At 39.3% G+C, this 13,575-nt stretch overlaps 1 protein-coding gene across 2 annotated transcripts in view; it reads right to left on the bottom strand.

The window, feature by feature from the left end:
• Positions 1 to 13,575, bottom strand: part of lrig1 (leucine-rich repeats and immunoglobulin-like domains 1) — a 62,644-nt gene that overhangs the window by 19,956 nt on the left and 29,113 nt on the right. For both annotated transcript variants that reach the window (XM_078414538.1, XM_078414537.1), the window contains 7 exons: positions 12,991 to 13,062; positions 11,649 to 11,723; positions 8,926 to 9,063; positions 7,750 to 7,893; positions 5,911 to 6,054; positions 5,011 to 5,154; positions 3,920 to 4,063 (listed from right to left, as the gene is read on the bottom strand). In XM_078414538.1, the coding sequence (XP_078270664.1) occupies positions 3,920 to 4,063; positions 5,011 to 5,154; positions 5,911 to 6,054; positions 7,750 to 7,893; positions 8,926 to 9,063; positions 11,649 to 11,723; positions 12,991 to 13,062 (861 nt within the window). The remainder of the gene's footprint in view (positions 1 to 3,919; positions 4,064 to 5,010; positions 5,155 to 5,910; positions 6,055 to 7,749; positions 7,894 to 8,925; positions 9,064 to 11,648; positions 11,724 to 12,990; positions 13,063 to 13,575) is intronic.

The raw sequence follows: 13,575 nt of genomic DNA, 5'->3' as shown, positions 1-13,575 counted from the left end.
AGTTTTTCCCCACACCCTTGTCACTCAAGTGGTCCCTGGCGTGAAATCTCTTCTCTTATTTTGAGGGGTGTCTCCACCGCACCCTGCCCCCATGTCCAGCAGTAGAAGGACCCTAGACTGTCCCTCTCCCCCACAGAGCCGTGGCGTTGGCTGCTCCAAGCTTCAGTGCATCCTGCAGCACTTACTGCAGCGGGCCAGTCAGCAACATTCCCCGATGGACATCTCGCTCCACTGGGAGGTCAGTTGTTGCTAACCTTCCAGCAGCACTCGATGTCCGTCTCTGAATACGCATCCCTGGGAACAGTCCGTAAATCAGAGTCCTCTACGACGGAGCTGTTCAAAATAAATTGTGACAGGGAGCCCTTGCAAACCTCTCCAGACTCTCTTTGCAAATCCACACTCAGTGAAGAAGTGGGCAACCGTCTCCTCTACATAGCAGCTGTCCCTAGGGCAGCATGCGCTGGTAGTGAGGTTCTGATGGTGCAGGAAGGATCTGACTGGGAGGGCTTCCCTCATCGCCAGCCAAGCCAGGTCTTGGTGCTTGTTGGTGAGTTCTGGCGATGAGGCATTTCGCCAGACAAGCTGGGCAGTTCACTCTGGGAACCACATCACAGGATTCATGGAGTCATTTCCCTGCAGTACGTTCCATGCTGACCACTGCCTGATGGACTTGTGGACAAAGGTGTTGGTCCGGAAGAACCTTTCCATGAACGACAGATGTTACGGCAATGTCCAGCTGACTGGCACATTGCGTGGCGGGGACTGAGGCGTGTGACACAAATTGGCTGGAGCGGATAGCCAAGGTGGGGAAGAAACTGGAGTTATGGAAGCAGCGCTCCCTATCTATAATTATATTATTTTTCATATTTCATATTTCAGATACAGCGCGGAAACAGGCCTTTTCGGCCCACCAAGTCCGCACCGCCCAGCGATCCCCGCACACTAACACTATCCTACATCCACTAGGGACAATTTTTACATTTACCCAGTCAATTAACCTAGGGGGAAAAAATCTGGTCATCGGGTGTGAGATGCTCTCGGGGCTGCTGTACTTAGCACAAGTGTGGCCTGTCCCTCCCTCCTACACCACGGGATCACCTGGGGCGTCTTCCACTTCATCTGGGGGGGTCGAGGATCCGACGGGCCACAGTGCACAAATCGGCAGACAACGGGGGTATAAGCGTGCCTAATGTCGCCCTCACCCTGATGGCCACCTTCGTCTGCGGCTACATCAGGTAGAGCGTCGAGCCGAGGCACGTGGGACCAAGTGTCACTACCTGCTGAGGTTCTACCTGTCCCCAGCAGCACTTTATACTAAACAAGAACCTCAGCCAGAATTATGTGCTCAAATCTCTAAAGGAATTTGCAACTAGCTGATATTGAACTGAGAGTTTAACTACCAAGCCAAAACTGACACCTCATTTAGAGTTCTCCTAAAGGACAATGCAAAGGATGACACCTCCATGCTTTTAGAGGTGTAGCAAAGCAGGACCATATTAAATCAGGAGTCACAAGAGACTAGATGCTGTATCTAGAGCAAAATACAAACAGCTGTTTGAACTCAGTGCGTCAGTGGAGGTTGAGAGATGGTTGAAATTTCATTCTGATTCAACTTCGACCATGCCTCGTTATCACAGATGCAGCTTGACCTGCCAAGTTCCTGCAACTGTTTGTTTTTTGTTCAGATTAGCTCAGTCTCTGCAAGAACTAAAAGCCATTTTACTAATTATTCTGCACAGTGGTGTGGCAGGAATAGAGCAGTTGCCTCACACCTCCAGTGATCTGGGGTCAAGCCTGACCTCTGGTGTTGTGTGCAGTTTGCACGCTCTCCCTGTAATTGAGTGGACTTCCCCTCCTGGACGTTCAAGACTCCCCTCATAAACCAGACATAATGGTTGATAGGATAATTGACTTCTGTAAATTAACTGCCCACATCCACTGTAGGTGGATGCTGGAGAGCATTGACGGGAAATTCAGAGTATCAAGTACAGGGAAATAAGTGGGGATCAGGGACTGTTCTGTGAACTGGCATAGAATTGATGGGCTGAAGGGCTTCCTCCTAATTCAGAAGGAAAAACGAAAAGGAAACATTTGTGACACCAAATTGAAAAAGTGATGACTTATTGATTGCTTATTTGACACTTGCTTTTAGACTACTCATTAGATTTTTTTTAAACTGGCTTACTGTGACTTACGCGATCTCAGGATGCCTTGTGGAGCATTAGAGATAAAGTACTTTTGTGTGGTCAGTGGGTTGGGTCATCTCCTAATAGCTTGTGGCCACGATGGTCACCACTTGTTAACCAACTTTGCCAGGCCATTGCATATTCTACATCACTAAATGTTTTTATATATCATCACACAAGGATTGGAAATCACTTTCCATGTTTCACAGGTAAATCACATGGAAACTTTAGGCATTGTCTCTTTGGTGTGGAATGGCGTCATAGCCACCTCCACTCCAAATATGTGATGCAGTTGATTTCCTGTTTTAAACTCCAGCCGAAATTAGGGCCAATTTCAGCCTTCAGTTAATTATTTAATCCAAACACCTCTGCTTTGTTGGCTAATATTTGGCATGAGAAATTTTACCAAATTCCCCCCCCCCCCAGCCCCAAGTATTCTCAGAGACAGAGACCCAAGAAAGACTAAGTCTCGGTCAATTAAAGGGCTCTAAACAGTCATCTGTCAAATTGCGCCACACAAAATCTCAGCACAGCTGGATCAGTGACTGGTCTGGCCCAATGAATGGCCAGCAGCCAGGCTTGTTACACCTAGTCAGGTTCATTAATGGAGAACAGTGGAAGATCCTCTCTCAGTGACGGATAAGAGACTGACTCTTCAATCAAGAGGCTGTCAGCAAACGCCCAGCTCAGCAGCTGGCAAGCCACTGCTAATCCAGCCACCTTCCACTATAATATGGCTATTACCATTGGTTGGTCAATTCAATCCATTGTTATTGTGTAAGGAAACGTGGCAGACAATTATTTACACAGCGAAATCCCACAACCAGTAAAGGGGTTAATTTGTTTTTGATGGCCATAATTGAGGGCAGAAATGTCTTTCAGTCAGACAAACCCACCTTTCAAAAGTCAGGCTAAAGAATCATTACACCCAACTAGACAGCTAGATTAATGCTCAGTTGAATGTTTGATCTAAGATTGTTTGACAGTTCTACGTAGAACTGCCAGCATTTCTCAGTTTAAGTGCAGCCAAGTTCAGGCCTCCCACAAGAATGCACTGGCCGAATTCCACCTGTAATTTCCAGGCTGGCCTCTGCAGCTGGATTCCCCCAGAGCTCATTCTCCAGCAGTTACACAGGGAATCTGCTCTCAGATGCTGCGCCAAGAAAGGACATTTTATAGCTGCAAGAAGAGGCAAGAGTAAGATGTTACCATTTGGTTTAAAAGTTATGTGCTAGTCGCACGACGTTTAATTATCTTAAATTGTTGATGATTTTACTTTTATTTTAATGGTTTGACTTTAGAGCTTCTGAATGTTCGGAACATTGACATCTCTGACAGATAAAGCCAGGTTTATAACTTTGCATTCATCGAGGTTTTATTTTTGGTTAGGAAATTTTAATAAATAAACCTGTTCTGGCACATTCACATGCCCCAATTTGGCTGCGCCCATGTCGTGATACTGCTCAGGACCCCAATGTTCAAGCTGCATTTAGCTAGCATGATTATAGTATCCAGACACAGGTAAGTACGCAGTATTGACATATTTCAGCAATGATTTTAGGCAGTGTTACTTACCAAGACTCAATTCCTATATTTACAAATGTACTCAAGTCCAAAGCACCGCGCTGCTACGTATAATAGTTGTCAAAGTATGCTGCAAACTATACCATGGATAATGCACAGTGAAATCAACTTTGTTTATGTCTCACAGTGCAACTGATTTTAGTACTCACAATACTTGTAGATTTCTTAATCTTTTAAAAGCTCCATCTGCAATATGATTTATTGAGTTGTGGTTTAGGCGCAGAATCTGCAGTCCACTCAGCCCCGCTAAGCTTCCCTCATCCAATCTCATCAGATTGTTGTGTGAAAGATTCCTGAGGAAAAAATGAAGAGACTTGGAAACTGGGGATAAGTCACTGATCCTATTGCAGTTATCATTTACGCATTCCCAGTTGAGGACATCACAGTTTTCACTATCAGGAGCTCCTCAGATTGCAGAGGCTGAAGATAATTCGGCATTCTTACATCACCCAGTCTTACCAAGATCAACGAAACAACGTCAGACGCCCAGGTTCAATCATGACTACAGGCCAGGATTTAATTCTCAGCATGAAATTTTCAACAGTAGAGTTGCTACCTTACAGCGGCAGAGACCCAGGTTCGATCCTGACATGTGATTAGGGATGCTTGTCTGTACGGAGTTTATACTTTCTCCCCATTACATGCGTTAGTTTTCTCTGTGATTGCCGGTTTCCTCCCACACTCCAAGGACGTACAGGTTTGTAGGCTAATTGGCTTGGTATAATTGTAAATTGTCCCTAGTGTGTGTATGATAGTGTTAATGTGCATTAATTGCTGGTCGGCGTGGACTCGGTGGGCCGAAGGGCCTGTTTTCGCACTGTATTTCTAAATTAAACACCAATAAGATCTGCCACAAAAATTTATGACATACTATGTTCAGTTACGGGAGTTATCTGTTTGCACGTTCTCCCTGTGACCACATGAGTTTTCTCTGGGTGCTCCAGTTTCCTCTTACATTGCAAAAACATGCAGGTTTGTAGGTTAATTGGCTTCTGTAAATTGCCTCTAGTGTGTAAGTATGCAAAAGTGCAATAACATAGAACTAGTGTGAACAGTTGGCATAGATTCGGTGGGCCAAATGCCCTGTTTTGGGGCTGCTTCTCTAAACTAAACTAAAACAGACCTTGGATATTCTCAGGACCACCCACTATAATGAACTAGAGGAAATCAATTACATTTTGGAATGTGGACCAATATGACATCACAGGCATGTTAAAAACAAGTACCTCATGCAACTTACAGTTCTACTAGCTTCTGGCAGAATCCCCAAGCATCAGGGTTTATTCGAGAGATGCTGTTGTAGCTCAAGAAAAGCTGCTGCAGGGAAGACAGTCCATAAAGCCAGCCGCTCGTCACTTCATTCAAGATGTTGTTATCCAAATGCCTAGAAATGATTCAAGATTTGTTCAATTATCTTCTACGAAGTATGATAGCACAAACCACCTTTTTAAAAAGTAAATGTGTTAGTTTGTTTTGAAGGAAATTCTAAAAGGTCGATCGTATTTTATTTCAACATTAGAGACTGGTGACTAGAAAACTGAATACAGTCCTTATTTGAAAATTTTAAATTAGCAACACTAGAGGAAATGACTTAAAGCCTAGTGCCCATCTTCAATATCACTGCGGCTCAATTACAATCTACAAACTGTTCCCATTTTGCCCTGCATCAACTCGGAAATGTACAAGAACTGTGGCATTTAATACCACAGTGACATTGAAGCATTTGATCTTAATGATAAATTATAATCTAGGTATTCACAGTATCCATCAAATGCTCTCTGACATAAATATAAGGACAGGATATGAACATTTATCTATCGTCAAGAATGACAACCTACTTCTTAGACTGAACACCACACTTTGATAACAATAACGTAATTAGTCATCTGCAGGTGCACATGAGGATGAGGAAAAGGGGTGAATGGACAGATGGTAATGTTGACTCATAATATAACTGTATTCCTAAATAATCTTAAGTTTTTTAATTATTTTTGAGGTTTGGGTGTTACTGGCACGGCCAGTATTTATTGCCCATCCCCAATTGTCCTTGAGATGGTAATGGTAAGCTGCCTTCTTGAACCGCTCCAGTTAATGTGATCTATCTAATCAACTGTGACATGATTTCTTAAAAGTGACTTACAGAACTTGCATCTTGGCAAGACCCCAAAAGGCTCCATCCATGAGCTTGCTGATGTTATTCCGCTGCAGCTTAAGGACTTCCAAGCTGTCTAGTCCGTGAAATGTTAGCCCTTCGATGAGATGTATCTTGTTCCGGTTCAGTTCACTGGAACATGATACACAAAAACTCAGTTTAAACCTGCTTCCACTGGCCGCTGCCCTACTTCGAAGAGACTGGCAGCTCCCAAAGTAACTGATCAATTTTCAAAAGAGGCATTATCTTCTTCAGTGTCTCCTCAGAGTTTAATTATCAAGGCTGCACAGACTTAAAAGAGTAAATATTCTTTGTCCTTCACCTGTGTCGTTGATCAAAATGCTCAGTCTTGAAATTCGATTCCCAGGATGGCCATTTCAAACAAGTAAACTGACCCATAAGATCTGACACAAATGTTTATGCCATGTTCAGTTTCCATGAAAATGTCCAACAGAATATTTGTCTTTATTTTGCCCAAGACTCCAAAAAGGCCCCCTTCAGTTCTAATTTTCATCTGCCATGAGAAAGCATCCATACACCATACTGTGATCATTACTAAAATTAGCATATTAATTCCAGGAAAAATAGGTTAACATTTTAACATTTGTGTTTTACAAACTGATGAGCAAAAACTGGAAAAAAATAGTAAAACTCAAAATTCATATTCACACTTGCAATCACATTTGAATTCCCATCAATGATAGTAAGACAACACAGCTATGACAATTAATTTAGAAAACGTACCCACAGTTTGCATTTAGAATAAGGACAGAAAACCTACACTGTATTATTTCATTATCTTTTCTTGGGAAAATAAGCAGCTTAAATAACACCCATATGCTATTAGATTAGTCAAAATACTTTAATAGTCAAATATTAATCCAACTGCCTATGAAACTATTTAGGTGCAGATATGTTAAAACTGTAAATGGTGTAAAGTAGATGAGCATGACTTCCCAATAAAAAATTATTTGTGAGTTATCCAGTGACTCATTAGATTCATACACTTGTAAAAGCTGTATGTCCAAACATGTGACTCACTATCTATGTAGCTAATTAACATTATAGTTAAACAGTGTCTGCATTTGATACCACACCAATACTTCAAATTAAATAATTACTGTTTTGAAAGAGTGAAATTCAGTAACCATCAAAATTGTTGATCATAAAGAGTGGAACTCAGTTTCGACGCTTTTGCCTCATGCCAGTAAAAAAAATCTTGCCAAATTGTGTTTTAGTAAAAATTTACGTTGATTAGTTATTTTGCTGCATGCATCAGATAAAGCAAATTGACATAATAAGATAATAATAATAATAATAATATATTTATTTTATATAGCGCCTTAACACATGCACAAAGCGCTTTACAAATACAATTAACATAGAAACAAACAGACAAACAGACAAACTATCCTGACGGAAAAGCGGCGAATAATCAACGCCAGCGTCCTCTCACGTCAGGGTCCGGCAGTAGACATTAAAGAACACAAGACACCATTTATAAGGAATATTAAATAATCCAACTGGAATAACCTTCCTACACAGCACAACAAACAAGCAAACACTGGGCAAATATTTAAACTCAGGAATTTTGCGTGATTTCAGTGATTCTGTTTTTCACTATCATTCATTGCGTCAATGTTTCACTGCTTTGCTGCCAGCCACAAATTCTGGGCCTCCGTAAGCAAGTTCTGTACTGTTTCTTTGGCAGACTACACTGGCATATTAGGCACTGGAAGGGTGAAGAATTAAACCCTTAATTAGGCAACCCGTGCAGCAATCCCAGGCAAAAGGACTAATTTAAAAAGTTCTTGAAAAAGTACTCACAGTTGCACCAAATGTGGTAGCTTGAAGACCTTGACAGGCAGATGCGAAATTCGATTTTTGCTTAGCCGAAGAACTTGTAAGGTGCTCGACAAATTATCAAATGTGCCAGGTTCCACAATATTTATTCGGTTATTGCCCAGATATCTACAAGAATGTAGATTTGCAGATTACAATAAGTTTTATCAGTCCCACCAGAAACAGATTATACAGATATAGACCATAATAGAGAACATTTATTTTAGTGTCATATTTTATGCTGTTTTATTCTAAAACAAAATTAATTAGATTCAGATCTGTGAACAAGCCAAATAGCTAGTGAGTCATTAAGTTTTTATGAAATAAATTTCACAGATTGCCAAATGTTATCTTGAGACAATTTTGTTTATATCTAACAAACCAAAAAAGGTTTAAAGCACAGAGGGTGCATCATAGACTTGCTGACTTTACAGAAAAAAAGTTGAAACTGCTCTCCTCTCCTCTAAAGTTCCTGTTTCTTCCATTGCTTCACATATTTATCTTTCCAGCAAATCTCAATTATATTAAAAACCAATACATTTTAAACTGCAGGTTGAATGCCCACTCTAGCAACAAATACATATGGATTCACACTCCAGTATCATTCTGAGTACTGTAGTGTTGGGGATAGCAACTTCTAGGTGAGACATTAAGGAGTGGCCTGGGCGTCTTCTCGATTGGATGCAATAATTCGCACGGTATATGTTCAAAGTGAGAGTGAATTATCTCCAATGCCCTACTTAATATTTATATTTTAACATTTCCTCAAGGGAATATCCAATTATTATATTGCTTACCACATTTGTAAAACATCAGAATGGGCAGCAAAGTGGCTAGGTTAACAAAGCTACAGGCCAAGAGTCAAAATATGGAAGCAATCCAATCAGCCTTCTCTTGACCGCACATAGGTTCGATGCCCGTTCTGTGCCATAAATCTCAGGTCTACAAAATAAATGCATTTCACACCAACTCAAATCTGTGGTTTTAACTGAGGCAGAACAGAGTGCCAACCTACATTCAAAAGCAAGCTGGTCATTGAAATGTTGTGTAAACAAGGAATTAAACTGCACCATTAATTTTGTTTCTTAATAGAGGAAACAGAAACTGCTCCCCTAACCCTTAAGTTTGTTCAATGTTTTAAACATAGAATACAATACTTACAAGACTTTAAGTTTGAGATGCTGTGGAAAACAATTATTTCGGATTTCAGTTATTTCATTGTAGGATAGATCCAATGTTTCTAGCGACTCATAAAGCTTCAAATGATTTGCCTCAATGGTGCGGATCTTGTTGTGATGCCTGTGAAAGGGGGAAAAAATACAAGTGAAAAAAGTCACTCAAGATACTGGGTGATTAGGGTAAGGGTGGGGTGGGGGGAAGACATTTGTTTATCCGTACACATGGATGCACACACGTGCACACTAGTGTCCATATAGCAGAGTCCAATCTTTAATTATCCTGGACCATTTTAACACTGGACCAAGATCTAGCTCAGTAAAGCCGACATGGTAGTTGGGGTGTGTAACAGCCAACTTAATGTTACAAAGGCAATTTTCAACCCTAAACAAGAATTTGCCATCAGCATGCACGTGGACAAGGAGGGTCAAAGAAAATCATGACCCAGACTTCTAACTTTTTGGTTATATATTTTTTTAAAGGTTTAAATTCACATCTCTATTGACTGAGGAAGGAATTTGCGACTTCCAGCAGGCCCACGCGAGAAGACAGCCAGCCATCTGATTCATCGCAAGCAATACCAACAATCATAAACTAATACGTTAAAAAATACACAAAAAGCAAAATCAAACTGCATGGAAAGTTTCTCATTGGGAAATTTGGAGAAATGTTAAATTCATTGAAAAGTCGGCGAGTTCCTTTCAAATAAATATAATTAATTCAGGATACAAATGAAATTCTTAGAAGTACAATTCTTTTAGATGAACGGATCGTAATCACATCTAAGGTGATTATATGTTTGCGTTGTATTGATCTTTGACTGGAGCATATTTCTTGTTGGGGAAAGTCTACAGGCTCAGATCAAACATACCGATCACACTTCTGCCACAATTTATTTTAAAATCAATATACTCCATTCAAGGGCAGGTCAATTGCTTTGATTCCGACTCTGTTCCACTTGAAAGATTTAGCATAATTCAATAATGCTGCCTGCAAAGGATTTTTAATGACAGGTCTAATAAAATATCAACGCACACACACCGGCAAAGTAATAGTATTGACTGCTGCACTCTGTAAAAACAGAATATCCACTCAAATAAATACTTAGAACAGTAGGACTGCTGTCAAAAATGAATCCCTTCACCTGGAAACCAAATTTAATAAGACATTGAATTTATTGACTTTTAAAAAGACCTATACTTCATTGAACACCAAAGATGTTTGCTGCTTTACCACAGGCCAGCAGAGTGTTTTGAAAGAAAGTGGAGGTATGCAAACCAGATAAAACTGAAATGTCTGTCCTAAAATATCATGAAAACTTCTGAACTCCGCTGATCCCAAAAATAAAGCTCATACATGGAGATTGTAATCCCACTGTTGGGAGCCCAATTGCAAATCAGAGAGAAATAAAAATCCATGGAGAAAATCAGGATTTTGCTATGAATGAGAATGAGCTACAGTGAAACAAGGTTATGGACAGTGGGATTGAAGAGATTATTCCGAGAGTTTGCTTAGTCACAATGAGCCAAACTGTTGGCATAATCACAGTGAAATATGAATACGAATGTGACTGGAATGGTGGCTTAGTTTCCTCATGGGCAATGTTTGGTCTGCCCCAACATGGGATTTACAAAGTTATTCTGGGACTCTAGCTTGGTTCGGTATTTGATCTGGTTCGAAATTCTATCTAATCTGAAAGCCTGTCCATCTTCCGGACTAGCTAATAATTTTTTTAAAAGATGCAGGTAAGAATGAAAACATTAGTATTAATCATGCACAAAATGAATCAATATTTTTAAAAAACCACTTGAAATGAAACTGAATTTAATTTCCTGTTTAAAAGCCACTGTACATCCTATAATTCAAATTAAATTGCAAAATAGCAAAATGAAACAAAAATCATTCAAATGTTCAGCAGGCCAGGAAGCACCCATGGAAAAAAAATAGGTGACATTCGGGTCGACCCTTTTTCAGACTGAATGAGGGTCTCGACCCAAAACGTCACCCATTCCTTCTCTCCAAAAATACTGCCTGTCACACTGCGTTACTCCAGCTTTTTGTGTCTATCTTTGGTTTGAACCAGCATCTGCAGTTCCTTCCTACACATGGAAAAAATAAACATCATCAAAACTTATGGTCTAGTTTAGTTTTAGTTTAGAGATACAGCGCTGAAACAGGCCCTTCGGCCCTCCGAATCCACACCGACCAGCGATCTCCGCACATTAACACTATCCACACACACTAGGGACAATTTACACTTATACCAAGCCAATTAACCTACAAACCTGTCCGTCTTTGGAGTGTGGGAGGAAACTGAAGATCTCTGAGAAAATCCACACAGTCACAGGGAAAACGTACAAACTCGGTAGACCGCACCCGTAGTCGGGATCGAACCCGGATCTCCAACACTGCAAGTGCTGTAAGGCAGCAACTCTGCCGTTGTGCCACTGTGCTGCCCACAAAGGCTAACTGGAAGGATTTTCAACCTGCTATGGTTCTGGTAAAGGACCTTCATCTTGAAAAGTTGCCCTGCTTTCTCAGTCCATAATGCTGTTTGGTCTGCAATGTTTACAGCATTTTCTTTCTAATTACCAGCATTTGCATTTTTTTATTTCCAACTACTGACAGCTTCAAGTGAAATAATGCAATAACTGAAAATTCAGTAATGTTAGAACATAACTAACTCAATTCAACTTAAGATAACTTACAGAAAGAGATGGACCAGGTGGGCTGAAGCAAGTCCCATCTCGGGGATCGCAGTCAACTCATTATGATCAAGCCGCCTGCAAGGATTAATAAATGCATAATTAAAGTATAATTATATCCTCTACTTTATACATCTCACTACAAATACTACCCCATTATACAGTGCATGCGTATGTGCATATATAGTATGCCAGAATCAGAATTTAGCTTCATCGTCTTGTGCAATTATTCAACAAGATTACATACTAATCCTTTTATTACTCCATATACAAAAAGTCCTCTGCAAATTTTAATGTGTAAACTATTTAAAAACTACAAATATACTTAGAATCCCAGTATCTGGAGTTGGTGTCGAGTTGATATAGTTTACTACTTCACTAAAACAGTTTTAATTTAAAAGTCACATTTTTTAAATAAAACTTAATTCAATGTGAAAATGTACTTAGTTTGTTAGATCTCGTAAATAGTGGACAAAAAACATAGGACGAGCGAGCTAAAGAAAGGGAGAGTGAGCTAGAGAGAGGGAAACATAAAAATAAGAGTACTGGAAGGTAAAGATAGTGTGAATGTTACCTACAAAGTTTAACATTAAGATGGCTAAGTTAAGATTTTCCTGAAAAAGGTGAAGAATGTCCCAGGGGCAAAAATAACCAGATTGAAGAAAGTTAAAACTCATTCCACTCCAGGATTTAAGGGCATTAAGATTATACATCTTCAGTTACCAGTTCAAATATACCAACGTGATGAATGCTCCTCTCTTTCAAGCATAGGATGACAAAATGATACCCATAAGAAAAGACTAATAGTCCTCGATTTAATTGAGATGATTAATTTTAAAAGTCAAACGGTGACAATTAATCATCAATTTAATAAAATTGGAATTGTACCAGTCTGTCAATTTACTTACTGTCCTGAACCAATAACTGAGCAATTAGGAAAAATACTAATAATCCTACAAAATGTTAACCAGCTCATGGAGCACACCCCCCTCCCCCAAAGTAAAATATTCTAAAAATGTAAAGGCTGGCATGAATGCATGGTGAATGCAGATTGAACAAAGATTCTAAAAATGTGGGTAGATTTAGACTGTTTCCTATTTCTCTTGCTTAAGTTTGTCAATTAATACTTCTGTTGAATGGAAACCACATAAATATTTTTTAATTACATTGTTTCAGTTGTAAGAAAGATTACGTTTTCTCCAGCACTAAAAGTTTTTACATGAAATCAAGTTTATTAAAATCAACAGAATTGATGTAAACAAAGCAAAAAATATTCAACACTTTCCTTTAAATATTTAGCATATCCAACAGTCACTCACAACTTCAAGAGTTCACATATACTTACACTTCAAGTAGTTTGGGCAATTCTGTGAACGCAGTGGGATCGATTAAGGTCAGTTTATTATAACTTAAATTTCTGTAAGAGAAAAACACGTAAATTAGATTTATTTTCTGCGCAAGCTGAAATGTGCTAACCTTGTTCCTTTTCACTTCAACTGCATTGTAAACTAACATTTTACGTAAAATGACAATTTTTGTGCAAGTTATACAAAAAAAATAACTATTGATGCAAGGCCTAGCAATTTTTCTTTAACAGAAATTATGAGTGATACACATTTTAGTTACGGTCACATACAATTTATTAGCAATAATGATACATTTCAATTTAATTAGTTTTTCCGGGGAATCAAATATTGTCATATCAGTCCAGTATTAAGTATTACAGAAATTCACAACCAACTTAAATTTTCGTAGCACCCCTAAATTGTAGATAAATGAAATCAAGGCATTTTACTTAAATATATAATTATAGGAGAATGGAGAGAACCATAAAAAACAACTAATCTCAATGAGTGATTAATCTTTTTAATCAAAAATGAGAAACCATAGTGGAGCAGCAGTGTAAGAAGAGGATTTCAAACAGATGGAT

This window comes from Rhinoraja longicauda, chromosome 17, assembly GCF_053455715.1.
Source record: "Rhinoraja longicauda isolate Sanriku21f chromosome 17, sRhiLon1.1, whole genome shotgun sequence".
Lineage (NCBI taxonomy): Eukaryota > Metazoa > Chordata > Chondrichthyes > Rajiformes > Arhynchobatidae > Rhinoraja > Rhinoraja longicauda.
This window is presented reverse-complemented; position numbering and strand designations above follow the sequence as displayed.